The sequence below is a fragment of the Thrips palmi genome, unplaced genomic scaffold, assembly GCF_012932325.1.
Source record: "Thrips palmi isolate BJ-2018 unplaced genomic scaffold, TpBJ-2018v1 HiC_scaffold_15, whole genome shotgun sequence".
Taxonomy (NCBI): domain Eukaryota; kingdom Metazoa; phylum Arthropoda; class Insecta; order Thysanoptera; family Thripidae; genus Thrips; species Thrips palmi.
Genome location: NW_023144624.1, coordinates 9,317,450 through 9,344,423, shown reverse-complemented (window position 1 = coordinate 9,344,423; position 26,974 = coordinate 9,317,450). Strand labels below are relative to the sequence as shown.

At 62.4% G+C, this 26,974-nt stretch overlaps 1 protein-coding gene across 1 annotated transcript in view; it reads right to left on the bottom strand.

Moving 5' to 3' along the window:
- Positions 1–26,974, bottom strand: part of LOC117641486 (neuronal acetylcholine receptor subunit alpha-10-like) — a 54,852-nt gene that overhangs the window by 10,711 nt on the left and 17,167 nt on the right. Inside the window, exons 2-3 of the mRNA XM_034378853.1 lie at positions 19,688–19,824; positions 5,546–5,700 (exon numbers count right to left, since the gene is read on the bottom strand). Coding sequence (XP_034234744.1) covers positions 5,546–5,700; positions 19,688–19,824 — 292 coding nt within the window. The remainder of the gene's footprint in view (positions 1–5,545; positions 5,701–19,687; positions 19,825–26,974) is intronic.

Here is a 26,974-nt window from a genome sequence, read left to right as displayed (position 1 = left end):
GTCGGACAATGCATTGCAAAACCCTGGCCGCGGCCTGGCCACGGCCTGGCGGATGCCTGCAATGCTTTCGATACTCCCCCCACCCCTTCGCCATGCCTTCGCCATGTAGGCCGGAAACAAAGGTTCCGACGGAATCTTCTTTCGCCGAACATAATGAAAATGCCTTGAGCTGCTGCGGGACTTGACCCTTCCCGCCAACTACGGCCCCGGCAGCGTCCCCCGGCGGCAGCGCTCCCCCCCCCCCCAATTCGCTGGCATCCCTGGCTTTAAAAGCCCCTCTCCGCCCCCACAGTGCCGCTCATTCAGATTTTCACGATTAAGGGACGGGAGCAAGTGACGCACGCCAAAAAACAGGAGACAAAAAAAGCTGCGGCTATGGGGAAGAAAACCCGGCCGCCTCATCTTTTTTGTTTTATTTTGTTGCCAACTGCCAAACTCGCGCGTCCCAAAAGTCGCCCATTGGCAGCCAATGCCGCCAGATATCGGGCGATACATCTGCCTCTGGGTTTCACAGTTTACAGCCGCAGCACCGCAGCGCCGCAGTCCCTGCCCGCCTGCCCGTCCGTCCGCGCCGCCTTTTTCCGCGGCCCCGAAAGGGGTCGCGTCGTGCCGGCACTGTCGGGGGGACAATCAGGGTGCACCAAGGGCTGGGAGTCAAACCTCACAATGCGGCACTACTTATCATCAATGTCTCATTAAACCGGGCGGGGCGGGGCGGGGCGGGGCGGGGCGGGGCGGGGCGGGGCGCGGGCGGGGCGGGGCGCGACCGCGCGTGGGGAAGCCAGGCCCGGCGACGGCAACAAAGGCGCGGAGTCAAAGCGGGGCGACGAGCGACACAGCGACCGAGAAGCAAGCAAATCCCTGAATGCGACCAGAGTGTGGTGGAACCGCGCTGTTCAATCCTGGACAGAGTCATTTTTTAAAAGTCACTTCTCCAAAAGTAATTTGTCGTTTAAAACGCGCTTTGAAACAAAAGATATTTCTGTAATTTCGCTATTGTGCTGATATGACGGACCAAATCCAGCCTCGTCCCATTAAAACACGTGTTGCAAAGAAACGGCGAAAGAGAGAGAGGGAGAGAGAAAGAGCGCGGTCGCCCGAGAGACGAGGACGCGGGGACCACAATCGCTGCGAAAACCGGAACAAGCCAGCCTGCAAAAACAAAAACAAAAAAAATAGAACAAGTTGAAAAAATGCCTCGCGTCCCATAATGCATTGCCCGCGACGCTGTACGGCGAGCACGGCACGCATGATGTTGATAAATCGCCCTTCTTACCCGCCCTGATGAGAAGCCAAGTGTTGCCGCGCACTCGCACACACTCGCGGGCGCGCTCACACACACACCCACGCGCGCTCGCACGCACGCCAGCACATCCCGTGTCCCGTGTTGGTGTTTGGCCGCGCGTAGTGCACGCCGTATGCACTTTCGGCTGGCGCTGGCGTTAATCGGGCCGTTTGCAGTGCATTGTGGGCACACACACACACACACACACACACACACACACACACACACACCACGCCGTGTTCGGCCCCACACGGCCGGCCACGCCCCGCTCCACGACCCAGTTTATAGTCGCCCACTAATCCTCCGAGCAAAAAACAAAAGAGGAAGAAGAAGCTGCTTCAAATTTGTTTTTATTTTTGGGGCGACACTGCGGGTGACGGACCGCAAAGAGGCCTCCTGCTCCTCACGCGGAGGAGGGCAGCAAATAAGCTCGCCTTGACCCTTCCCTTCCCCTCCCCTCCCCGCCGGGCCTGCCTCCACGGAGCGGCACGGCCACCGCGCCGCCGCCCGCGGACCGCCGGGTAGGCAGCCCGACGTACACGCGCGTCGCCGGCACGGGGACGAGGGACTCTTGGGGGCTCTCCGGGGCTCGGCGGGGAGGGCGGGGCGGGGCGGCCAGAGAGCGCCAGCGATAGGGCGGCGTCGGAGGAGGGGGGCCGAGGGACTGATGCGGATTTCCTGCCGGATATCGAAGCGCACACGGTGAATGGACTCGGTTGCTTCTTTTCGCCGCGCCACCTACCCGAGTTGACGAGGACGCACACACACACACACACGCACACACAATATCTCTCTCTCGCTCGGCCAAGACGCGCTCGCTGCCGGTGCGAGGAGCGGGCCCGACCGGGCCACACTCCGCGCGGTATTGGCCGCGTCTTTTATACTCTCCAAGTGCACCGCCCGTAAAATTCCATTAAGGCGTTGCGCCAGTGCAAATCCCGGGGACCGGAGAACAAGGAGGGGGACTTGGTGGAGGCGCTGGGAGGTGAGGAGGGGCGTGGCGTGGCGTGGCGGCGCGGGGCGGCGCGGGGCGAGAGTGCCCGCAGCATTAAGCAGAAAGGTACGCCGCGTATCGACACTAGGAAAAATGAGCCCGATGCCGCGGCGGGTATTCGAACCCGCGACCTTTCTGCTGGTGCTCGCTACGCCAGCCTCCGCGTTCCCCGCCCACAGTGTAGTGTTCCCCGCCGCAACTTTGGCGGGTGCGTCTTCGCCCAGGGCTGGCCGTCGTCGAGCTCTCGACCGCGTTCGGCCCGCCCCCGCAGCGCTTGCATCACTCGCGAAGCGCGTACAGTATATCGATGGAATAGCTCTTTATTCCGTTATGCTGTTTTTTCTCTTTTTTTTTTTTGAAGAAAACTACCCGCGAGTCTTTGCAAGCACAGCGTTAAAGGGCTGAAATACCGCCCGGGCGGTCGTGAGGCCGCGAAGCGATGCCGTCGGTAACTCACTTCGAACGGCGCCGCCCCCGAGGCCCCCGAAGGCTGCCCCGCCACGCGCCCTGCCAGACACCCCGCCCATCTGATGAGCCCCGACTCCGCGGAGTGCCGTCACCGCCGCGGCGGCCTCGGCGGGCTGCTGCAGGGCCTGCACGTGAAGCTGCCGCGCTGACGCCGGAGTGGGGGAGGGGGGGGACTCGCTGCAGATTACGGTGGATGGAGCAATGCTGCGCAGCCCGAGTCGGGCTACAATGCGTTCGCACCTAGCCGCTGGAACAACAAGATACAGCGCGGCTAGTTGGGAGTGCCGGCTGGCCCGCGGGGTGGGGGTGGCGTGTTGCTGGCCGGTGTTGGCGGTGTGGCGGTGCTGCAGGGGGCCGCGAAAGAAAGACGCCAATAAGTGCGCCGCGCTGTTCCGGCGACTCCAGGGCCTCCAGGGACTCGAGGGGCGCCAGGGACTCTGGCTGGCGGAACGCGGAACGCGCAGCGCGGCCGCTCGCGAGGTATGGCATGTTGCCGCGCAGGTTGCAGCGGTCTAATTTATGTCCCTGCTCCGAGCAGACACACCCGAACCGTGCCCGCGCGGCCCGCGCCGTGCCCGCGCCGTGACAACCCGTATCGGGCACTCGACTCCCCCTCCCTCCCCCTCCCCTTTCCCTCCCGGCCATATCGGCACACGTTCTGCGACACAGTACAAACGAAAGCGGGGCAAACAGCGCGCCGATGGCGGACAAGGGCGAGGCACTGCCCGGCCTCGGGGCGCCTCGGGCCGCCTCGCGGGGCGAGGATTAGGCGCTGGACAGCCAGGGCAGGCGAGGCGAGGCCAGGCCGGCTCAGCGCCCCGCTCCAACAACATCATCTTTACTGCCGCCACAATTACGGATCGGAAAAACAAACAAGCGGGAAAGGCCGCGGGGAGCTTTCCACTTTCCGACAGCGCGGTGCACATGGTGGCGAGGGAGGGGGGCTGGCGAGCCCTTTTGCCTTTCCCTCTGGCCTTTCCCGTCGCGTAAACTAAGCGGCGCCGCGCTGCCCACGCCCGGCCGGCGCTGCCGCTGCTGCTCCGCGGTCAATCTCGCGGCAGCTGGCCGAGGCTGCGGGGGCCGCGGGGGCAGGCCGGGCCGCACCCCGGGCAGGGTAATGGCACATAACGCGCCGGCATAAACAATTAATGAAAAAGAAGCTTTACGTCTCCAGGTGAATGACCCCCAGGCCGTAAAGACCGCCCAAAGGACTAGACGGGCCCGAGGGCGGGGAGGAGGGCTCCGAGCAACACCCCGCCGCCGTCTCCGGCCCTTCGGCGCGGGTCTTCGGGCCCGCGGGCTTTCGAGCCTTCGGGGCGGCGGACGGTTTTGACGAGCGCCAGAAACCATCGAAAGTTTGAGTGAAAGTTTAAAGTGTCGCGGCTCGCCGTGCAATCCCCTTCGGGAGTCCCGGCGGCGCGGCGCGGCGCGGTGGGGCGCGGCGGGCTGTACACTGTCACAAAGCCACCGCCGGGAGACGTGCTGACGGCGACGGCCCACGTCAGAGGCCGCCGCGAGTGACGAACAAACGCGTGGTGCGCGACCGCGCGCACGAAAGCCAATTTGACGGTGGAGCGCGTGATTGCGCCACGCCGGCAGGCCTGCCCGCGGCCCGCGGCCCGCAACGGCAAAGTGCGCGAGCGTCGCAGCGCCAGCATACAGCCGGGGTGACGACAAAAATGGCAGATCCAATTTTATTACCCTCCCCGCGAATGCACCGTGTCAGTCTAACCGCATCACATGCATCGGCGGACGCGCGCGGGGAGGAAGAGGGGGGGGGGGGTTGCAGGCGATGGGGTGGCGGCGGTGGCAGCAGTGGTGAAGTGTGCCGCGTGTTTTGTCCCGCCGCAGCACTCACACTCATCCACACACACACACACACACACACACACACACACACACACACACACACACACACCACACACACACGTCGACGGCGACAGCTAAAACGCTTTCGCCGCCGCGCAGGCTGCGCAATGCGTTACAGGGCGGTGCAACTGCGTTACCACGCCGCGCCACGCCGCGCCACGCCCCGCCGCGCTGCCTCAGTGAATTATTCTGCACGCCCCTGCCCGTGGCCCGCGGCTACCCGGCGCGCCCCCGCGCTCGCAGCAGCAGCGCTAAGGCCCTTTTCATAATGATCAAGCCTCCACGGTCGCCGCGCGCGCAGCTATAGCACCGCTACCACCATCACCACACTGACAAAAAAAAAAAGAGAAACATGGTGCAGAGTGGGGTGCAAAGTTTATGGGTCGACGCGACTAAATCTCCCGGCGCAATGAAATAACGAACGAACGGGTTAATGACACCCTGCCGCTTTTTCCCCGCGACCGTGGCGGCCGCGCTGACAGTCTGCTGACACGCTGTGGCGCTATGCCGACGAGCCGCGACACATTGGCAGTAACGAGGACGCGTCCTTTCCCACGGTCACTTTATAAACCTCTCCCCCTCCCGCATCCGAGCGCCCAGGCCGCCCAGCCCTCTCGTTAAACCGTTTAAAACTCCATCGAGGTGCGTGCGTCGGCAGAATCCCTCCTGCCGCTTCATCAGCGCGACTCCACTCAAGGGCAACGCGACCTCGGAGGGGCGCACGCACACACAGACACGACGCGTGCAAACACACGCACAGCCAGGGCGACGCACTTGTTGTACTACAGGATGATGTCTGCCTTCCCAGACCCGCGAGTAGGCGATCCAGCCGCACACACACAGACACCAACACACACTCACACACACACACACACACACACACACGCACACACGCACTCACACACACACGCTCAGCCAGAGCGACTCACTTGTTGTACAGGATGATATCCGGCTTCCAGACGCGCGTGTAGGGGATCCGCACCACGTTGATGCCGTTGTACTCGGACGAGTTCCACCGGAGGTGGTGGTCCTTCCAGATCTGCGTCAGCCAGCAGTTCGTCGTCAGGATCTGGTTCTTCTCGTCCTGCACAAAAGAAGAAAAAAATATTTTTAAAAGTCGGTTGAGAAAATTAATGCACAAAAAATAAAACAAAGATGAGAGGAAGTTGAGAAAATTAATTAGTTATCCAGTTGCGTCTATAACTTAAAAAGATTTGTTCTCTTCATGAATAAAATGAATAGCCAAAAACGTTTCCTGTTTGCAGTGTGCAATAAAGAGGACTGTCCTTCCGACGCCGCACGCGGGGCACACCCTCCTTCAACAGACTATTCGCTTTTACAGCCAAGACTGCGGTGGCGCGGCATGCCGGGCTGGCTGGGACGTATGGCCGCTCAGTATCGCGTTTCGCGCGGGGCGGCTGGCTGACTGGCTGCTGTGGCTGGCTGGCTGCTTGGCTGGCTGCTTGGCTGGCTGCTTGGCTGGCTGCTTGGCTGGCTGCTTGGCTGGCTGCTTGGCTGGCTGCTTGGCTGGCTGCTTGGCTGGCTGCTTGGCTGGCTGCTTGGCTGGCTGCTTGGCTGGCTGCTTGGCTGGCTGTTAAGGCTGGGCTGGCGCCTCTAGCCGGCTGACTTGGCGGCTGTGCTGCTTGGTGGCCGCTTGCGGCTGCTGGCGGCCTGCGCCTTGCTGGCCGGGACTGGCTGCTTCCGGCCTATAAAAGCGGCGCTTGGCAGCTGCTCTGGCTGCTGGTTGCCGGCTCCTGGCTGCTTCAGGCAGGCCAAGGCGGTTCTGGTACGTGTTGGTCACACTCCAGCCCGACGGCATTGAGCGGACTTGAGTGGTGCCAGCCCGTTCGGCCGACCCTCCTCGTAATCACGGCGATACTTGGCGCCGCCTAAAAATCTCCTCGGGCCACCCTCCCTCTCTCGCTGGTTCCGGTCGGGTCGCTCCGCAGGCCCATAGGCTTCGTACGGTTCGTCCACTCCGCCCACGCAGTTCTGCCACATCCAGCGCCACTTTGCCGTTCCTCGTATCCGGTGTACTTGGCGCGCCTAGAAATTCCTCTTGAGCACCCTCCCATCTCTCCACGCTGGACGGGCGGCGCCCCGCCTGCCCTCGGGCCGAGGTGTGCGGCCCCGGACACAGGACAAGCCGAGACGGGGCTAAGGACAGCTGGTGCTTGAGAAGGCACGCCCACTCACACGGCCTGCCCGGGCAGGTGCGTGGCCAGGAGGCAGACGGGGAGCTAAGGACAGGCTGGTGGCGGAGGCGCCCCATAACGGAGCGGCATTGGCAGGCGTCGTGTCCCAGAATAGCCTCACCGGCCTCACCTCGCCAGGCACAATGGTCCTCTCTCTCTCTCTCTCTCTCTCTCTCTCTCTCTCTCTCTCTCTCTCTCTCTCTCTCTCTCTCTCTCTCTCTCTCTCTCATTATGAATCCTGCACCCGTGAGTGTCTCTTCCGCGGCTACAATGGCGGTTCCTGATCCTGTTCCCCGTCCCGTTCGAACAAATCCGCGCTCCGCATTCTCAAGGTCACGCTGCGACGGCCTGCTTGGCGCTCAAGGGCCCTGCTCCTGCAGCAGGACATGTGAAGGGCGGAAAAAAGGGACAGGCGCTGAAGAAACGAGGTCCTCTGGAGCGAGAGGCGCCGTCCCCTTTCAAGCCGCCAAGCGGAGGAGAAGCACAACCCACCTCAAGGACCGTCGGCGGCAAGGTCCGCCGGGCCGGGGCAGCGACGCGCAGCCAGTAAACCCTCCGGCCGACCGGACCGGACGAAGCGGAGGACGAAGCGGACCGAGCGGACGGCTTGACGGCACGGTCGGCCGCACACCGCCACCGCGTCCTGCAGGGCACGGCGACGACGCGAGGCATCACCCCGCCGACGGCCATCCATCACATCTTCAGGCTGACCCCGAACAGAGCCGCGGTCTCTCTCGCACTCACGGCGCGTCCCGGCAGGGCGCGAGAGAGACAGGGGCTCCGCTCGGAATGAGCAACGAGCCCCCCCAGACCGCAGGTGTCGCCCCAAATTCCAAACGGCGGCCCCTTTTCGCCGCGGCGGGGAGGGGAGTCCTTCCCGCGTGTGTGCCGAGTATTCTGAGACGCGCTAAGCAGGAGCAGCCCAAGCAAGCCACCAGTGTGCCAGGCGGAGGCGCGGCGGCCCGCTCCGGTGAACTGCCAAATTGAATTACAACCGCGATCATCAGGCTGGGCGTGCCGACGCTGCCGTGCAGGACAACCAACGCGAGCCGAGCCAGCCCCCGCGACGTCCTCCTGGCCCAGGCCACGGCCATGGCCTTCTTGGTGGCCACAGCGTGCAGAGCGCGCTGCGGCGCGCGAGAGTCGGCAAGCAGCACATCCGAGAGTCCGCTTTCGTCGCTCCGTCCCACTCGCACCTACGCAGCGCCCCACGAGCGAGAGAGAGATAGAGCGATGGTGAAATTGCGCTGGGAATCCTTGAGTCTGGCACAGTACGAAGAAAGCGAGTCCCTCGAGGTCCGTCCGCTCCGCGCCGATCCGCGCGTTTGCGCGGTCGGGATGAGCCAGCCTAATGAGCCCCGCGCGGCGCCCCACTTCCGGTCCAATTCCGGTTTACTTCCGGTCCAATTCCGGTTTACATCCGGTCTACTTCCGATGGTGAAAATTTGGTACGAAATACATACGAAATGTCTTGGGCACAATAAGAGCTATGAGGCGGAGGTGGTCAAGGTACAAAGTCAGTTTTACCTACCCAGGTTTCACCATAATACGGTGAACTGTCGCCACCAGACTTTCCGGTCTACTTCCGGTCTTCTTTCCCGCCTCCTCAGCAAAGTCGGTCACACCGCAACGATTCACTTTTTCAGCCTTGGGATCCGCGGCCGAAGCGAATTAACGAATTCAGTTTGAATTAGTCGAGCCGGCCGGGGCGGGGCGGGGCGGGTGGATTATCCCGTCGGCGTGGCGCGGCGCATCGGCCGAACGGCGCGAGGCGACACAAACTCGACGAATAATTCCAGAGATTACCCCGCAGGGCCCACGCTGCTGCAGGCTCATCTGCTATCTCCCTCGCGCCCCCCGCGGGAGGACCTAGCGGCCCGCGAGTGCGAGAGAGACAGAGCGACGGAAGCTCTGTTGTTGAGAGTCAGCCGGCCGTACCGACTGCGCGGCGCGCGCTGAGGTGATAACCTGTGATAAGGGGCGTCGTCGCCTCGCGAGTGAGGCAGGGTTACCGAAGGGGCGCATCTCGACACGCAAACTGCGCCAAAATTAGGAATTTGTCAAGGAGGGAAGAAATAAATATGCACGAGAATCTCGACGTGGAACTTGCGTAATCTTTATCGGAAGTCACTGGCAATGACGCAACCGGAATGAGACCCGCCGCGAGGTACTTTCTTTGAAGGCGAAATGGGAACAAACCATTCGGGGCGGGGCGGGGCGGGGCGGGTGGGGCGGGGCAGGGGCTCAAACTCAAACAAGAAAGCGGATTCCCTTAGCCCCGTGGCCCCGTGCAGCACTCCCGATCCATGTGTGGCTTTTCTTCACGGCGAACCTGGCCCCGACCAAATAAAAAATTCTGCTCTGCGGAAAAAAAAAAAGAAAGCCGATGCCTTGCACGTCACCGAACCGAAGGCGTAGGCTTCCGCTGCAGTGCGCAGGTATGCAAAGCATCCGCCACTTTCATCAAAGACTCCACGTCTTTTTTTCCATTTTCACACCGGTCGGCTCTAGCCGGCAGGGGCGGCCTGTCTGCAGCGGGTCCAGAGCGAGTCCCCCACGTGGGGTCTAAATAAGGCACGCCAGCGATCAGCCTCTTTTTCTTCTTTTAGCGAAAAAGAGCAACTAAAAATAAATGAAGAGGAATACCCTGGCCGTGACGCTCCACTGGCAAGCTTCCGCTCTTTCGATTTTCCCGGAATAGGCCCCTGTAGGGAAATCAAATTTCACGTGGGATGTGAGACGGCTTCAGAACCAGACGGCTTTCATTTTTTACAAAAGAAAAACTAACTAAAAAGTAAAAATCTAATTTTAAAAAATCCAAAAGGGAAAAGAATGTTTGAGAGAGTGTACAGGTACGAAGGTTTTGGCACGCCGTGCATCAAACGAAGGACAGAAAACGTCCTGGCCAACAAGTGATGCGACACAAGAGTTACTGCGGTTCTGTTTATATTCCAGGGTGCGTCCAACACGTAGTAGCGCGGCCGCGACAGAGACACATGGACGTCGCTCAGGGAATACCCAGCGATAGCGTTTGATGTGTGGCGCCACATACGGTCCTGCATTCAGTAAAAGCGGTGACAAAAAAAGAGGACTGTACACAGGACACGGCCAGGTGCAAACGCGATGGGCTGCAGGCCTTCCCTTTTTAAGTGGGAATTTCACAGCCGCGTGAGCTTAATGAAAAAACGCTTCCCCTTTCCAGCAGGTGGCATATCCGCGTGGCCCTTTCGGCGCGCCAGGTTATCTCGCCTGGGGGCGGCGATGTTGATGCCTGCTTGAAGGCCTTGATGGCCTGCACGCGGGGAGACGAGCCCGCCTCTGCCCCGAAGGGCCCGAAGCCGCCGCCGAGCCAGGGTTTGTTTCGCATTAAATTACATTCCCAAGTTAATTTCCAAACTGCGCCGCGTTGCCTTCTGCGGCCGAGGACGCGGCGCGGCCGCTGTGGCTCTGGCCTGCCTGGCCTGCCTGGCCTGCCTGGCCGGCCTGGACCCTGTCGCCCTGCCCGCAGTGCCGCTTTGTCCGCGGCTCCGTTCATCACATTTAATTCTCGGCGCGGAAAGGACTGAAAAAGGGTTTCCGCGACATTTCCCCGACACCATTGTGCCGGCGTTGTAGTTATTTACTCCCAAGCAACAAATTCGTCCAAGTCTGCCGAGGCCAAGGCCCAGGAAAGGCCCGGTCCAGAAACCGCATCCACCATCCCGTCGCATCCCGTCGGCCCAGTCGCACAGTGTGCCAGAAGACCGGTGGGGGCGGCAAAAATGCTAGACGCATTTTGAGCTCAGGTTACTTAACAGGACTCGAACCGAACGTGTGACCCCACCAATGGATTCCTCGCTCGAAGAGGAACCCATCGGTGGGGTCGACCCCGTGGGGTCACACGTTCGGTTCGAGTCCTGTTTAGTGACCTGAGCTCAAAACACGTCTGGCATTCTGGCCGCCTCCACCGTCTTCAGGCACACTGTGAGTCAACCCAGTCCGGTAAACTTGGGCCGACTAGCTCGACCTGGTCAATTCTTGGAGCAGTCCGTCCAACAAACGCACTCACACACAGCGCCCCAAGAACAGCGCGCCGATGCCCCCCGCCCCTCGTTAAATCTTTAAACTTTTCTTCGGAAAGTAAATTACCTTGGTTAGACAAAGAAATGCTTTTTCCCCCTTTATTTTAAAGAACCGCAGCGCCCAGCTCGAAGACGGCGCGGCCAGGCGGACACATTGCTTACTTAACGAGCGACCGAGCGACCGGCCAGTCTGGACTGGACCTGAGGAAAACGCGCGGGGCGTCGGCAAGGCATCGGCAAGGCATCGGCAAGGCGTCCCCAGGGAACGCGGTTCGCTGTTCGCGACTCATTTCCGGATTACAAGATTGAATCTGAGTAAAAGCAAGGAAAAAATGAGCCCGCCTCCGACCCAATTAACGCGGGCCGCGCTCCACAGGCGGCGAACCGGGCCGCCGCGGCGCGAGCAGCGCAGCGTGGACACGCACAAATTCCACAAAGCAACATGGCCCACGACGCTCATCTAACGAACATGCGCATCTCCCCTGGCGAAATCGCTGAGCAGGCAGCGCGACCGGGCCGGCAAGCGACCACGGCGGGCAGGGCGCAGGCAAGCCGCTCTGGGATGTCTGTGCCCTTGGGACCCACCCGGGGCCCGGAGAGAGAGAGAGAGAGAGAGAGAGAGAGAGAGAGAGAGAGAGAGAGAGAGAGAGAGAGAGAGAGAGAGAGAGAGAGAGAGAGAGAGCGGAAAAAAAGCCAATCCGCTCATCCAACCAAAATCTTTTTCCGCCCTTATCAGACCGCCAGACCGCCAGACCCGACCGGACCGGCCGAACGGCCAATAGCGGCGCAGCAGCGCAGCAGCGCAGCGCGGCGTGCTTCAAAGCGCGACGCGTTCCAGCGGCCGACGTGTTGCTGCCGAGCCAGCCAAACCCAGCGCGCCCAAATAAACAAATCCGCTTCAAATCAAAGTAGCGTCGTACACACACGGTGCACACAGAGCACCCAGGCAGACGGACAGACGGGCAGACAGACAGACAGACACACAGACGGACACACACACACACACACACAGAGGCCCCTTGGCCGACGTGCTTGCTCTGCGAGTCCCCGGCGAGCTAGGCCCGGCCAGGCCGGTGTCGGCGTGTAAGTGTACCCCCCCGACCCAGAGTACCCCCGGGTGCACAACGCCTAGGGCCATAGTACCCTGGGGTACATGACGACTATGTTCAATGTACCCAGGGGTACAATGCGCCTAGGTGCCAGGCGAATTGTACCCCGGGTACAATGCGGCTAGGCGAAATGTACCCCGGGGTACATTTTGCCTAGGCTTATTGTATCCCCCGCCGGCCGCAGGAGGATGCACGTCGCCTAGGCGCAATGCACCCCTCCCGGATACAAAGAGCCTAGGCGAGGAGTATCCCCTCGGCCGGCCGGAGGGGGATACAATAAGCCTAGGCGCAATGCATTCCACCCCGGATACAAAGAACCTAGGCGAGGAGTATCCCCTCGGCCGGCCGGAGGGGGATACAAAAAGCCTAGGCGCAATGCATTCCACCCGGATACAAAAATCGAAAAAAAAAGAAGAAAAAAGGGGGGCCCTTCTCCCACCTCCGCACACAGGTCGGAGGGCCGCCTGCAACTTCGGTGGATCGGGGGAACCGGTGCTTTACAGGCGGCGACCCCAGGGGTTCTCGTCTGTATATGGGCCGGGCTTGAAGGGCGGGTTTGACAGTCTCTCTCTGCCTTGAGAGCCTTTGCTTTTCGCGGGGTGGTCTGTACCAAATGTACACCCGCTGTCCGGCGCTCTCTACCAAACATACAGCTTGTTTAAGGGCCAGCTTCAAAGGACTTATCATCTCCTCCCGACGAATCAGGAGGACCCACCCGCGACCAATTACGGGTGGCTGGATTGACGGATCAAATACTCCGTCGCTCCAGTGCCGAGGCCAACCCGCCGAAGCGCAGTTGCTTTTTAGACACCCCAGCGAAGTGGCCAGGTGAATGTGACTCTGACCACTACGCTATCAAGCTTGTACGTCTGGCGTCGTGTTGGACAACGGGTTTGAGTTGCAGTGGAAAGAAGCCAGTCGAAAAATGTAATGAAATGATGGGAGTCGATCCCAGGACCCTACTGCCGGGACCGCACGACTTTTGCCGCTCGCCCACCACAGCCCATGACGAATGGAGCGGCGTGAGGCGGGCTCTTGACGCGACAGGAATGGACCGACCCGGTCAAAATTTCACAAGAAGTTTGGGGAGTCGAACCGCCGACCTCAGCACGGAGAAGCGACGCCTCTACTCCCTAGACCATCACGGCACATGCAGTTCGTTGGCTGAAGTCACGGTTTTCAACCACACTGGGCGAGGCAGTAAAATTAAATGTTAATGTTTGTTAGGAATCGAACCCCCGACGTGTGGGACTGTTCTACACGGCTCCGCTCTGGTGGCCTCGAACCGTTCCACAAAAGAAAGGAAATCGAAAAAAAATTGAGATGCCGGTATTCGAACACCGCACTGTGCAAATGTTACAGATGTTCGATCGCATTTGCACAGTGCGGTGTTCGAATACCGGCATCTCAATTTTTTTTTCCGATTTCCTTTCTTTTGTGGAACGGTTTGAGGCCACCAGAGCGGAGCCGTGTAGAACAGTCCCACACGTCGGGGGTTCGATTCCTAACAAACATTAACATTTAATTTTACTGCCTCGCCCAGTGTGGTTGAAAACCGTGACTTCAGCCAACGAACTGCATGTGCCGTGATGGTCTAGGGAGTAGAGGCGTCGCTTCTCCGTGCTGAGGTCGGCGGTTCGACTCCCCAAACTTCTTGTGAAATTTTGACCGGGTCGGTCCATTCCTGTCGCGTCAAGAGCCCGCCTCACGCCGCTCCATTCGTCATGGGCTGTGGTGGGCGAGCGGCAAAAGTCGTGCGGTCCCGGCAGTAGGGTCCTGGGATCGACTCCCATCATTTCATTACATTTTTCGACTGGCTTCTTTCCACTGCAACTCAAACCCGTTGTCCAACACGACGCCAGACGTACAAGCTTGATAGCGTAGTGGTCAGAGTCACATTCACCTGGCCACTTCGCTGGGGTGTCTAAAAAGCAACTGCGCTTCGGCGGGTTGGCCTCGGCACTGGAGCGACGGAGTATTTGATCCGTCAATCCAGCCACCCGTAATTGGTCGCGGGTGGGTCCTCCTGATTCGTCGGGAGGAGATGATAAGTCCTTTGAAGCTGGCCCTTAAACAAGCTGTATGTTTGGTAGAGAGCGCCGGACAGCGGGTGTACATTTGGTACAGACCACCCCGCGAAAAGCAAAGGCTCTCAAGGCAGAGAGAGACTGTCAAACCCGCCCTTCAAGCCCGGCCCATATACAGACGAGAACCCCTGGGGTCGCCGCCTGTAAAGCACCGGTTCCCCCGATCCACCGAAGTTGCAGGCGGCCCTCCGACCTGTGTGCGGAGGTGGGAGAAGGGCCCCCCTTTTTTCTTCTTTTTTTTTTCGATTTTTGTATCCGGGTGGAATGCATTGCGCCTAGGCTTTTTGTATCCCCCTCCGGCCGGCCGAGGGGATACTCCTCGCCTAGGTTCTTTGTATCCGGGGTGGAATGCATTGCGCCTAGGCTTATTGTATCCCCCTCCGGCCGGCCGAGGGGATACTCCTCGCCTAGGCTCTTTGTATCCGGGAGGGGTGCATTGCGCCTAGGCGACGTGCATCCTCCTGCGGCCGGCGGGGGATACAATAAGCCTAGGCAAAATGTACCCCGGGGTACATTTCGCCTAGCCGCATTGTACCCGGGGTACAATTCGCCTGGCACCTAGGCGCATTATACCCCTGGGTACATTGAACATAGTCGTCATGTACCCCAGGGTACTATGGCCCTAGGCGTTGTGCACCCGGGGGTACTCTGCGCCGACGGGTACAGTTCGCCTCCTACACCGGCCAGACCCCAGACTCATTACACGGCGGGATTCGGTGTGGACGGGGAGCCCTAGCCCTAACGGCTCCGGGCCGAGACCGCCAAGACGGTGCCCGAAACGGCCGCCGAAGTGGCCGCCGAAGTGGCCGCCGAAGCGGCGACGGTCTCGTACTCGGGGAACGAGTTGGGAAAGCACCGCCGGGGGACGCCGTCGTTGTCGTCGCCGCGGAAAACTCGGAACACGTCGCACTCCGCCAGGCGGCCTCGAGTAAACTTGAACCAGGCTGGGTTAAGTTTTCCCGAAGACTCGAATTTTCACTCTGATTCGGGTAGCTCAATCCGCGACGAGTGAATTCCCCCCGCCAGTGGCGCTGCATCGGATCGGCAGCCGCGCCAAGCAATAAGGCCCCGCAGCCCTCCGTGCGGACGGGCCGTGGAAAGGGGGGGGGGGGCGTCCAGTGGGGCGGCGCTCTGCCTCCACCGGCCAGGTGACTCGGCTCCAGCGCGGCTCCAGGTGCCTCCAGCGAGGTAGGCCGCCAGGTAAGTCAAAGAGGAGAACGGAGGACCAGGCCCGCAGCCCGGCGAGGAGGTGGCCGCGTCGCACCGCCGTGCGCCGTCCAGGTGGGCAGGGGGTGGCGTGGAGCGCGCCGCCACCCCTCGCCGCGCCGCCCCTCTCGATCCGCCCCTCTCGCCTCCCCCCCACCCCAGCACGGCACAGCCGCGGCCCGCGCGGCCCGCGCCTCGACACCCAGCATTGCCATAGCCAGGACGGGACGCGGGCCAGGCCGGGACGGGGCCCTAGCCCTGAAGGAGCTGCTAACTCGTTTACAGAAGCTCAACTTTCACCCGGCCAGCGCCGCTTTACTGTCTGGAATTGCTCTGCCGGCGTCGCTGCGTCGCCGCGCGGTGAAATAGGAACGTTATTAGGGCGGCAGTGCGCGGCGGCGGAGGCGCGTAAACAGGTCTGTCTCTCTCGCACTCCAGGGGCGAGCCGGCGAGCCGCATGGGTGCGAGAGAGACAGAGCGGCGAAACTCCGGACGAAACGGTGGCGGTGCAGCCATTGATGCGATACGGGCCTCCTCCATTATTCGGATGATCAATAGCGCCTCGGAACAGTCCGCGCCGCGCCGCGCCTGCAACCAACTCGTTAACGTCTGCCGAAGGCCTCGGCGCCTCGCTGCCTCGGCCTCTACCCTTTGGCTAGGCGCTGCGCGCGCTGCGTCTCTGCTTCCCCTCGCCGCGCCCCTGTCCCCGCCGCCGCCGCCACGCCTCTGGCCGCGGGCCTCAACTTCCTGGCATCGATCACAAAGAGACCGTCCTGCTGCCGGCTCCATGATTACCTCCCCGAGGACAGATTCCTCCCTGCGCCCCGCGGCGCCGCAGCACCGCACTGTAACACGTCCAGAGCGAGAGAGCGGGCAAGCGGCGGCCCAGGTCGGTATTTGAACCCGGGACAGGGCACTCTGGGGTGGAGGCGTGTGGCCACGCCATTGTAAGGAACGTGTGGGATAGAACACACTCGCTGTGCGCGCACAGCCGCAGCCACCGCAAGGGTTGGCCGCGGTACGCGCTGCGCGGGGCTACGTGCCACGCCGGGCTAGTCCGGTGAATAGACCACTGTGGGTGGACGGGCCGAACGGCCAGGTTTCCCTCTGATATTCCAGTTACCGACACGCCACGCTACGCCACGCTGCGCTGCGCCGCCCGCCGGGCGGTCCACGAGACAAAGACCACCCGAAAGTCTCGCAACCAACCCCCCGCCGAAAGGGTTGATTGGAACGCGGAAAACAAAAGACGTTGTTGTGGTAATTAACTTTGTTCAAGAGCCTAAACCTTATAGCTGCAATCGAAAATCCGGTGCCCGCAACCAAAAGCTGGTAGGCACGACGAAAAATTCGTACAAGAACAAGCAGGTTTGTTTGTCGTCGCACAAGTGCGTGGTCCTCTACCAACCAGGTTTTGGTTGCAGTTATCAGATTTTCGACCCCAGCTCGGTTCCAGTCCATCGAGCAGAGTTGAACACCTCAACAAAGTCTTTTTTCCGTGAAGGTGTGTAGACTGATTGCGTTGAGGTGGGGGTGAGAATAGACACGGGGTGGGGGTTGACTCGGGGTCGGCTCGGTGCTCTGCAGGGCAGGGCTCGGCAGGGCGGCGCTGCGGTAGACAACAACATGCTCGCCGTGCCGGACCACTGAGCAATTCTATCAATTGGAAGGGAAAGGACGGGGCCTCCAAGACGAGGCCTGAGTGCCGGCCTCCAGGACCAGCCTCCAGGACCGGCCTCCAGGACCGGTCTCGAGGACAAGCCGTGAGGGCTGGCCTGCAGGCCCGGCCTCCAGGATCGGCCTCCAGGACCAGCCTCCAGGACTGGCCTCCAAGACGAGGCCTCCAGGACCAGTCTCCAGGACCGGCCTCCGGACCAGTCTCCAGGCCAACATCTCAATAAAGCGTGGTGCCGCACCAGGCCAAGGCAGGCCCAGCGCCGCACCATGGCCGCACCGGGGCGAGCCAGTCGCCTGCAGCCAGTCGGCGCGTCGGCGCGTTTGTAAACATGTCAGGGCACTACATGGAGGGCTCGGGCGTGACGCGGCGGGAAGCGGGCGGCGGCCTTAGCCTCGGCAAGCCGCGAGGATCTTGGGGGATCCTGACAGCGACACGCGCTGCGCCGAGCAGCGCCGCAGCGCCGTAGCGGAGTCCGGGGGCTCTCGACGACCAGCGGGGGCGTGGCGGGGACGCGGCGGGGACGAGGCGGGGACGCGGCGGGCCGAGGCAAAAGTGTGTAAATCACTGTCAGGGATAAGGGAGCACGGCATAGCATAGCGTGGCGGGGCGGGGCGGGGCGGGGTGGGCCGGCCGGGCCGTGGCGGCCGCTAGGGGAGCACTCCGTCCCTGTTTGCCCCGGTCCTGCCGATGGCAAGCCGATGGCACAGATGGACACGTCTCTTGACACGAATCCAGGACCGGAGCCGAGCCCGGCCCGGCGACTTATGCTGCCTGCTACACGCGTCGTCCGACGACGGTCCCGACTGATGGGAAAAGCGGCCCGCCCGGCTGGGATTCGAACCCCGGACCGTGTCGTGCGCGGTGCGGTGCGCCGAGTTATTAATTATTTGCGCCAGTTCGCTACACTGCGATCCAAGCGAGGTGTGGAGCGTGGGAAGGCGGTGCGGGGGACGGCGCGCCGACGCGCGAACCCGAGCCGAGACGAGATGAGTCCGTGCTGCTGTAAAATTATTGTCCTGGAAACGCGAAATTCTACTTTGCAACAAATTTCAACTCGGCAAAGTCGCAGCGCAAAGCAGCAGGGAAGCGGGGCGGGGCGGGGCGGGGCGGGGCGGGGCGCCGAGGTCGCGGATGCCGAGAGCGACACAGCTACTTCCAAGACTGCGGGATGAGCGGCGTTGTTACATCCTGAGGGGGAAGGGGGGATGAATCGGGGATGGCACATGGTGTGTGTCTGTGTGTGTGGTTCAGCGCGACGAGGAGCAACGAGCTGTTAACGACCCATCCATCCGCCTTGCCCGCCTGCCTGTCTGCCTGCCTGCCTGCCCGTCCGTCCGTCCGTCCGTCTGTTAGTCAGCGATTTTCCAGTCAAGTGTCAAAGCGTCGCCCCGTCTCCCTGTCTGCAGCCCCCCAAGTGTGCCGCGTTGCAACGGAGGCGCCATCATTCGCACAAGCTGGCTCCGGAGGTGGTCTCCACGTACACCAGTGTGTGTGTGTGTGTGTGTGTGTGTGTGGGGGGGGGGGGCGCCGCCCCCGGGGGTTCCGCAATCACACAATAAAGGAACCATAATCATCGTCCCCTTCCGAAGGTGCCGCCAAGGGGTGGGGTGGGGTGGGGGAGGAGATTGATATTGTTGCCTAAATCATAACCCCCCCCCTCCTCTCCTCAATGGAGCAGAACCATTACCGTCGCTTAGCGCTTAACTTTTTATTTCCTGATTAACGCTTTCTGTTTGGAACACCGCGTGGCCGCGGCGGAGCGAGTGACTGGCAGGGCTGGGCCGGCAAGGCCTCGCGGGCCTCGCGCACGGGGACGACGGGGACAGACAGCGTAAATCACACAGCCGCCGCAAAAAGGAGAGAAGGCCGCCGCGCCAGACTTTCGGCTGCCTAATTTGCTGGAATGAGGTGGGCGCGGCGAGGCGCGGCCTGGAGCCTCCACGGGGTGCCCGCCCCGCCCCACGGCCTTGCACGTCAACGCCCCATAATCCACAAGGCCGCCTTTTCTTGACGAGTCGCGAGTCCCGGACCAAAGTCCCCGAAAGCCTACTCAATTATTTCCAGAGGCCGCGTCACGGCGCCACGGCCCCGCACACATGATCCCTGCCGGCAAGGGCACGACCGCTCACACTCCACGTGCCCGACACCTTCATGTAAACCCTTTTTCTCTTTCCGCTTCCAGAGAGCAGCGGGCGCACGATACTTCTCTCGGCCCGGCGGCGTGTCGCTTCGGCCTGACCATCCATTTTGTGGGACAATTTCCTGGGAGGGGACCGGGGGAACGGGGAGGGGGATACAGGGAAGCCCTCGCTGATACGGGCCGAAGCGCTCGTCTGGGTCCATCCCAACATATGCCGTGTGGGAGAGGATTTGAGGGAAGCAGGAAAAGCATCGAGGGGGCGGCAGGCGTGAGGCGGGCGGCAGCGAGCGCGGCGGCAAAAGGACAAGAAATGGAATGCTTCGATCACTCGCTGGGCGTCGCTGCGCAGTGTGTTGGAAGACCGGCGCAGCGGCCAAAACACTGGATGCGTTTTTTGAGCTTCAGCAGAGTCGTTAAACAGGACTGGAACCACCAATGGATTCCTCGTTTCGAGAGTACAATCCATTGGTGGGGTCACACATTCGGCTCAAAACGCGTCCGTAATTTTGACCGCCTCCACCGGTCTTCTGGCCCACTGTGCCCTGGGCGTCGCTGGGCGCAGGCTTGTTTCTTCCCAACCCATGCAGTCACTCACCACGTCGATGATGTGGTGCAGCGACACGCCGAAGGTGACCTGCAGCGGCATGGAGGCGTTCTCCACGGGCCGCACCGACGCGTCGTACCGGTCCATGAGGTAGCGCGTCAGCTGGTACTCCATCTCGTCGCACAGCCCTGCAAGAACGCAAACACGTCAGATAAGAGACCAGCCAATCAAAAGGGTGCGTGTGACTTCGAGTGAATGTTCACTGAGGTTCCAAACGCTACGAAGCACGTCGTGCAATGCACTGAGAAATCGCACCATACGCGCAATGCCTCAGCCATATTGCACCTTACGTGCAATGAGTCCCGAAAATGCCCTATGCTTATGCATGGGCATGGGAAGGCATTGCACTTCATGTGCAATGCTTTTGCACTGCACCAGTTGACGCTATATTCATAGCGTTTGGGTGCTCAGTGTTAAATAAATGGCGCAGGCGTTCACGGCATGGTGCGTCGAATGCAAGGTCCGTGGTTCAACCCTCAGCACTACTCCAAGCCTTCCATAAGACTCGTGTTTGAGTAAAATACTGCCAAGCCAATCGCTTTTTAATTTCCTCCCTTTTTTCTCCAAATCTTCTCCTGGAAGTCCCTGCTAAGAAAAAGCACTCCGACAGCTAACTAACTCCTCGCGGCGACACGGGTACGCTTCGGTTGGCACGAGGCAAAGTGATGCTTCCCCCTCCCCTCATCGGAATCCTCGCCGGCCATAACTCCGTCTGTCTGCTCCGGAACACGGCTCGTGCCCCCGGCGTGGCGGCGGGCGGGGCGGGGCGGGGCGGGGCGGGGCGGGGCGGGGCGGGGCGGGGCGGGGCGGGGCGGCGGGCCCCGGGGAGGAATGCAAATATAATAGCGTTCCGACTCGCGGTCACGTTGGGGCCTGGCTGGCGCGGCTGGCCTGGCTGGCCCGGCTTCTTACTTTCCAGATGGAATCTGCATTCCGCCTCCCGAATCGCGGCCCCGGCTCGATGAAAAAAGTTTACCGTCATCGGATGAGAACAGATCACCTTCTAGCGGACCGTCCGAGGGCCCGGCCGTCCGAGCGCCTAACCAGGCCAACCAGGCCAACCAGCCCAACCAGGCCAACCAGCCCACCCAGGCCAAGCCAACCAGGCCAACCAGGCCAAGCCAACCAGGCCAACCAGGCCAACCCGAAGGGTAGGCCAGCCGATGCCTACTGCGGGGTAACGGGCTGGCGGAGACGACGCGAGGTAGCAGAAGAATTTGCGCGCGTGTACACACACCAATACGACCCAAAGTCAACAAAAATGATGAAACCCAAACGTTTTCAAGCTGATTTGAATTTTAAAACACCGGATAAAATCCATAGAACGCAACGTGAGTCCCGGCGGATGGCGATGTCCGCGGTGTCCACACAGCGAGGTGTTGCCTTGGCGCCAGAGGAGCGATGGAGGCTGCCAAAACTCTAGACGCGTTCTGAGCTGCAGAGTCGCTAAACAGGCCTCGAACCGAGCGTATGACCCCACCAATGGATTGCTCTCCGCACGAGGAATCCATTGGTGGGGTCACACGTTCGGTTCGAGGCCTGATTAGCGACTCTGGAGCTCAAAACGCGCATAGAATTTTGACCTGCACCGCGGTCTTCCGGCCCACCGTGGCACGGCGTCGCGCGATGCTGCCAGGCCCCGGCAGATCGCAGGCAGATCGCAGGCAGATCGCAGGCTGCGTGCCACACAAACCGCGACAATGCCGAAACACGCTGCGCTGCCACGCTGCGAGGCGCCACTCTCCTTGGGGAGCGAGCGGGCCGGGGCGGGCCGGGGCCAGACGCCGTGACAGCGTGATGGAAACGTCATGTGCGGTGTGGCGGCATGGCGGTGTCTCGTCCCGGGAGACTTCGCCTGTATCACACGGGCGAGGTGGGTGTAAGGCCGTGGGATCGAATCCCCCCGCCGCCGAGACAAAAGGCAGCGAGGCAGCGAGGCAGCGCGGAGGTGTGGGCACTCTGCGAACCGACGCGAATTCTTTTCCGGCGGCGACACCGGAATTGACGGCGACTAGTATTAAACGTGTAAATTCGTCGGTAATTGGAAGGGCTCCGGCATCGGCCTCGGGGTCCGCCCCGCCCCGCCCCGCCCCGGGCCGTGCCTAATGTCGTTGGCGTTCCTCGCAGCTCGCCGGCTTTGGCGCCGCCATTAGCACGCCCCGCCACGCCTCGCCACGCCTCGCCACGCCCCACCTTCCTGCAATCGGCCGTTCCATTCTGCCGCGGCATCACTTCGGCGAATACGCGTCTTAACAGTGTACGCACGCCGCGTCGAACAAGTGGAGTGCCAAGGCAACGCAACGCAACGCCCTCCTCGGACAGCCGAGGCAAGCCGCCGCCGCCCGCGCTGCGACGGGTAGGCCACGCCGCGGCGCGGATGTCGCGCGGGCTGGCCTACCCTCGCTCCCGCAGGCGCTCCCCGCCGGACCAGCGGACGGGAAATTCTCGCCAACAAAAAAAAATGGTCTGAGGTAGACGAAACACCCTGAGGTAGAGTAGAGTGCCAGTTTAGAGATCCACTTTCGAGAGCCACCCATGAGCGCCCTTTCTAGCGCCCCCTCGAAACGCCGCGTTTGGAGCACCCCCTTTGAGCGCCACCCCCAGTGCAGCGCCCCCAGAACGCCCAGAACGCCGCCACTCCAGCCTCTTAATCGCTACAAGGCCGCACTGCGCTGGGTGGGGCGGGGCGGGGGGGCGGGGCGGGGCGGGGCGGGGCGGGGCGCGGCACAGCACGGCACGGTCCTCCAATGAAAGAGACAGAGGCACGGCTTGCGACTGAGAGTGCGCATCTATCTGCACACAGCCCTTTCTTTGCTCACACAGACGAACACACACACGCGCACACAGCGACGGAAGACACACAACACGGCAACAGAGCCGCGACACTAATTTGCATAAAAGGGTGAGGCAACATCCCTTATTGTCGATGTAAACGATTCAGCAGTGCGAAGCACGCCCCGCGCGCTCGACGGCGTGCTGAGTAGGGGTGGAACGGGGGCGGGCCGTGGTGCTCCCCGCGCACTGCTTCGCCCCGCCCCGCCCGCCCCGCCCCCCGCCCCGCCCCGCCAGGTAGCCGGCGGCGGCTCTTTGCGGCAGTCCGTCGGCCGGCCCGCTCGGCCCGCTTGGTCCGCGCGGCCCTGCCGGCCTAAATCCACAGTCAATCAGAATAAGCCTTCGGAGGTGTGGGGCCGGGCGGGCCGGGCGGGCCGGGCAAGCCAAACGGGCCACAGTGGGCCAGAAGACCGGTGGAGGCGGCCAAAACTCTAGACGCGTTTTGAGCTCCAGAGTCGCTAAACAGGACTCGAACCGATCGTGTGACCCCATCGATGGATTCCTCGTTCGGAGAGCAATCCATTGGTGGGGTCACACGTTCGGTTCGAGTCCTGTTTAGCGACTCTGGAGCTCAACACGCGTCCAGAGTTTTGGCCGCCTCCACCGGTCTTCTGGCCCACTGTGCGGGCCGGGCTCCGGGCGGGCCGGGAATGGAGACGCCTCCTTCAAAGAGACACTCCGGCCGTCGGGGCGAGACGAGACGAGACGGCCCGCGGCCCGTGGCGTGCGTGTGCGCGCGCACGCCTGAGTATGTCTGTGAGCGAGACATCGAGAAAGAGAGAGAGGGAGGAGGGAGGGGGAGAAAGAGAGAGAGCGCGCCAATTTGGCTTTACCTGTTTTGAATTTCCGCCCCCGTTGGCGCCAAAGCCGTTCGCCGCGCCGCGTGGCGGACGCTCGAAATATATTGGCGTTCTCACACCTCTGTGGTAATCTGCATTCATTTATGCATCCTTTCTTTTTTTGTCTTTCCGGCTGGTGTGTCGCACCGTGTCGCACCGTGTCCCGCTGTGTCCCGCAGTGTCGCGCCGTGTCGAGTGTGCAATCGCGCGGCGAGAGCCCCCCGGGTGGTGGATGGGTCGAGCCTTCGCCGCTAATGATAGTACATCCGCAAGACCGGCCGGAACAAGCATCCCTTCCGAACTGCAATCACACTCTTTCCGATTGCGCGCCGATTATTTATCGTGTTGCCGATTATAGGCCAAAATTTTTGCGCTGCCGATTGCGCTGCCGATTGCGCTGCCGATTGCGCTGCCGCGGTTGCACTGCCGGTTGCGCGGGCACGCGACGGCGCCTCGTCACGCCGCGTCACGCCGCGTCACGCCGCCCGATCCATGAGTCCATGATTCATTCATGGCATTGGTGGCTGCCGCGCCGCCACGGCGCCGCCGAACCGCGAAAACCTCCCTCACATATTTATGGCGCGAATAATTCCGCTTGATGATAATGACCGTCCCGGTCGTCCCGGTGGCGGTGCGGTAATCCCCGCACCAGTGCCGCACCGCGAGCCAGTCTATTTGGCGGCCTTTCCAAAAGTCGCCACTGGTAGAGGAGAACACCCCCCGCCCCCACTCCGCCTTCTCGCCGAGTTTGAGCTGACGTGTCAATCAGGCCCTTGACGGCGTGGCGACGAGCCAGCAGCCCCTCGACCCGGCCGCGACACGCACCGGACCGCAACTGATGACTCGGCTCGACGGCCAGGTGTGTTGTGCAAGACCGGAGGCCGGCAGGGCCGCGCCGGGGCCGTGCTGACGACGCCGACCGAGTCGCAGTTGCCAGACGGCGGGGCCGGTCCGGGAAAATTCGGGACTAAACCGGACTATCTGGGAATCCCGAAACTGGCCGGGGCCGGTGGAATTTAGGCAACCGGGCTCAGGGCAAGCGGGGCTGCAACGGGCGGCCTACAAGTCCCCCTGGGCCAAGGGGGGCACCTAAGTGGGGGGGCGGCCGATAGGGGGGCGTCGGCCGGCAATGCCCGGCTTGACGCAGACATGACGGCCGACTGGGGGAGGAGGAGAAAAGGGAAAAGCGGGCCGATGTGGCTTTCGAAGCCGGGCTAAGAGTTACTCGTTCGGCGGCCGTTCGCTGGCAGGGCTCCGCGGCCGGGAAAGACTCCTCGCCGTGCAGCCGTGGAAACACCCCGAGGGGCACGCCGGGTAGAAAGAGACACGGCGGCGGTGGAAGGGGGGCACGGGGCCGCACGGGGCAGGCAAACACTTCGGTCCCTTCCAGTCCAGAATTCCGGCATCACGTGCTGGAGGCAGGACTGGAAGTGGGCCGCCCCGCCGCGCCGCGCGTCCTGGACAAAATGTTGCTGGGGGAGGGGCGAGGCGGGCGAGGCGGCGACAGAGATGTTTAGAAACACAATCTCGCCTCATACTCCGTGCGGCGTGCTGATTCCGCGGGAAACAAGTTTTTTGAAAGCGCCCTCCCCGCGGCCGGGCCGGGCCGGGCCGAGCAGGCGGACACACCGCTAACGCGAGCGCTCTCTCGGAGTCTGCGTCTCTGCGACGCCACGGCGGGGCGGCGGACAGTGCGGCGGCACCCTGCGTACATAAGGTCCATCAGGACGGGCAAGCCGGGCCGGCCGGTGGCACCAGGACCTCAAGGACTCGCCTCTCCCCGCCGGCGGCCACGGCCTGGCGACGGCGGCGGTCCGGCGGGACTTGGCAGGGCCTGGCGGTCCCCTCAACATTCCGGCCCTTCCGGCGGCGCGCATTCTGATTCGGCCGCCATTTAGCCCAGGCAGCCCGGCAGGCACACTGCGAACGCAGCGCTCTGTCTCTCTCGCACCTCCCGGGGACCGGGCGGGGACGGCGGGGACGCCCCGCGAGTGCGAGGGAGACGGCGCCCCGTTCGGAATGAGCCTGCAGGCCGGCAGGACAATCACAGGGCGGCACACGAGTCAGTCAGTCAATACGGAGGGCGGGCGGCGGGGCCACGGCGGGGCGCGGCGACGGCAGGGCGAGGAGCCCAGGCAGAGGCAAAAACGGACAAGCCTTTCTTTGTGTATATTCTCGACGGGCGGGGGCGGGGGCGGCGCGGAGGCGGGCGCCAGCGAGGAACAGTGCAACAATGGGCGGAGACACTGGTAGCGGGGGCGGTAGCGGGGGCAGAGGGAACCTTGTTAACAGTTCCGATCGGGACCTTAAATCTGGTGGCACTGGCCCTGGCTGCCTGCGCTCGGCGCGGTGGTGGTGGTGGTGGTGGCGGTGTGCATTTCCCCTGCCATTCGGACACTTGACTTCCTTTTCGGCGTCCTCGAGAGCGTCCCCAAGGCAGCCCCGCATTATGCCTCCCTAACTGGACGATTAGCATAGCAATGCCTGCAGTCTCGGCTCGGGGCCCGAGCGGCCCGAGCGGCCCGAGGGGGCTGCTTGGCCCCGGCGCCCGCCTTACCTTGTCTCCGATGCTGTTTTCGAATTTCCGAATGAGATGCAATCTCCGCGGGCAACGCGGAGCTACGCGGAGAAACGCGGGGCTGCGCGGGGCTGCGCGGAGCAGTGGCGGGGAAAGCCCGGGGAAGAAGTTGCAAAGTAAATGAAAGCGAAGATGGAAACAGGGCGATAGGGCCGATGGGTATCGGGGCTTGCCGGCCTGCCGCACGGCCTGCCGCACCACACGATGCTATCTGCCCGAGGATGAGGGATTGGCCGAGGTGCACTGGGGCCCCCGCAGCCCCCGCAGCCCCCGCTGGGGCACCGAGGCGGAACGCAAGGCGGGGACCGCGTCGCACTGCGTCATCAAGACTGGCCGGCCCGAACCAATCGCTTCATAAATGGGATGGGGCGTCCAGAAAAAGAAGTTAATCACCTCAACGGGTGGGATTGATTCTCCTCTCATATATCCATCCCCAGTCTGCCGGGCCCGGCCGAAGCCCGCAGCCCGCAGCCCCGCAGCCCCGCAGTCGCAGGGGAAGCCCCGATATTAATATGCCTCCAGAGACTCGCCCTTAATCTGCTTCCTGTTTCCCGCGTCGCGGCCCGCTCTTTTATTCATATTACACCTCTGACACTGTAGCCGGGGATCAATACGCGATACAAAGTTGGGCGCTCCAGTCGAGTTGGCCGAGGCGGAGGCCGAGGCTGACACGGGAACCGCCTTAGCCGAGAAAGTGTCGCCAAGTTGTGTGGTGGAAGGCACGAGGCGGCGTCGGCCTGCCGGGGCGCCGAGGACGGGGCTTGCTTCGCGTGCTTCGCGTGCCTCGCGTGCTTCGCGCCGCCGCCAACACCTGCCGAGGGGACGGCGACGACGCGCCGCTCTCTGGGATCACCTCGCTGTGATTATTGTGTATGGTGATGGTGGAGACGGGCTGATGAAAAAGGGGCGTCCAACAGGTTCATTAGGGCCTCCGTCCAGCAGCCCGCGGCCCTCCCCTCCCCGTCCGCGCTCCGCGGCCCCCGGCCCCGGCGCGGCGTAGCAGCCGAAGACGAGCCCAACCGCGCACAG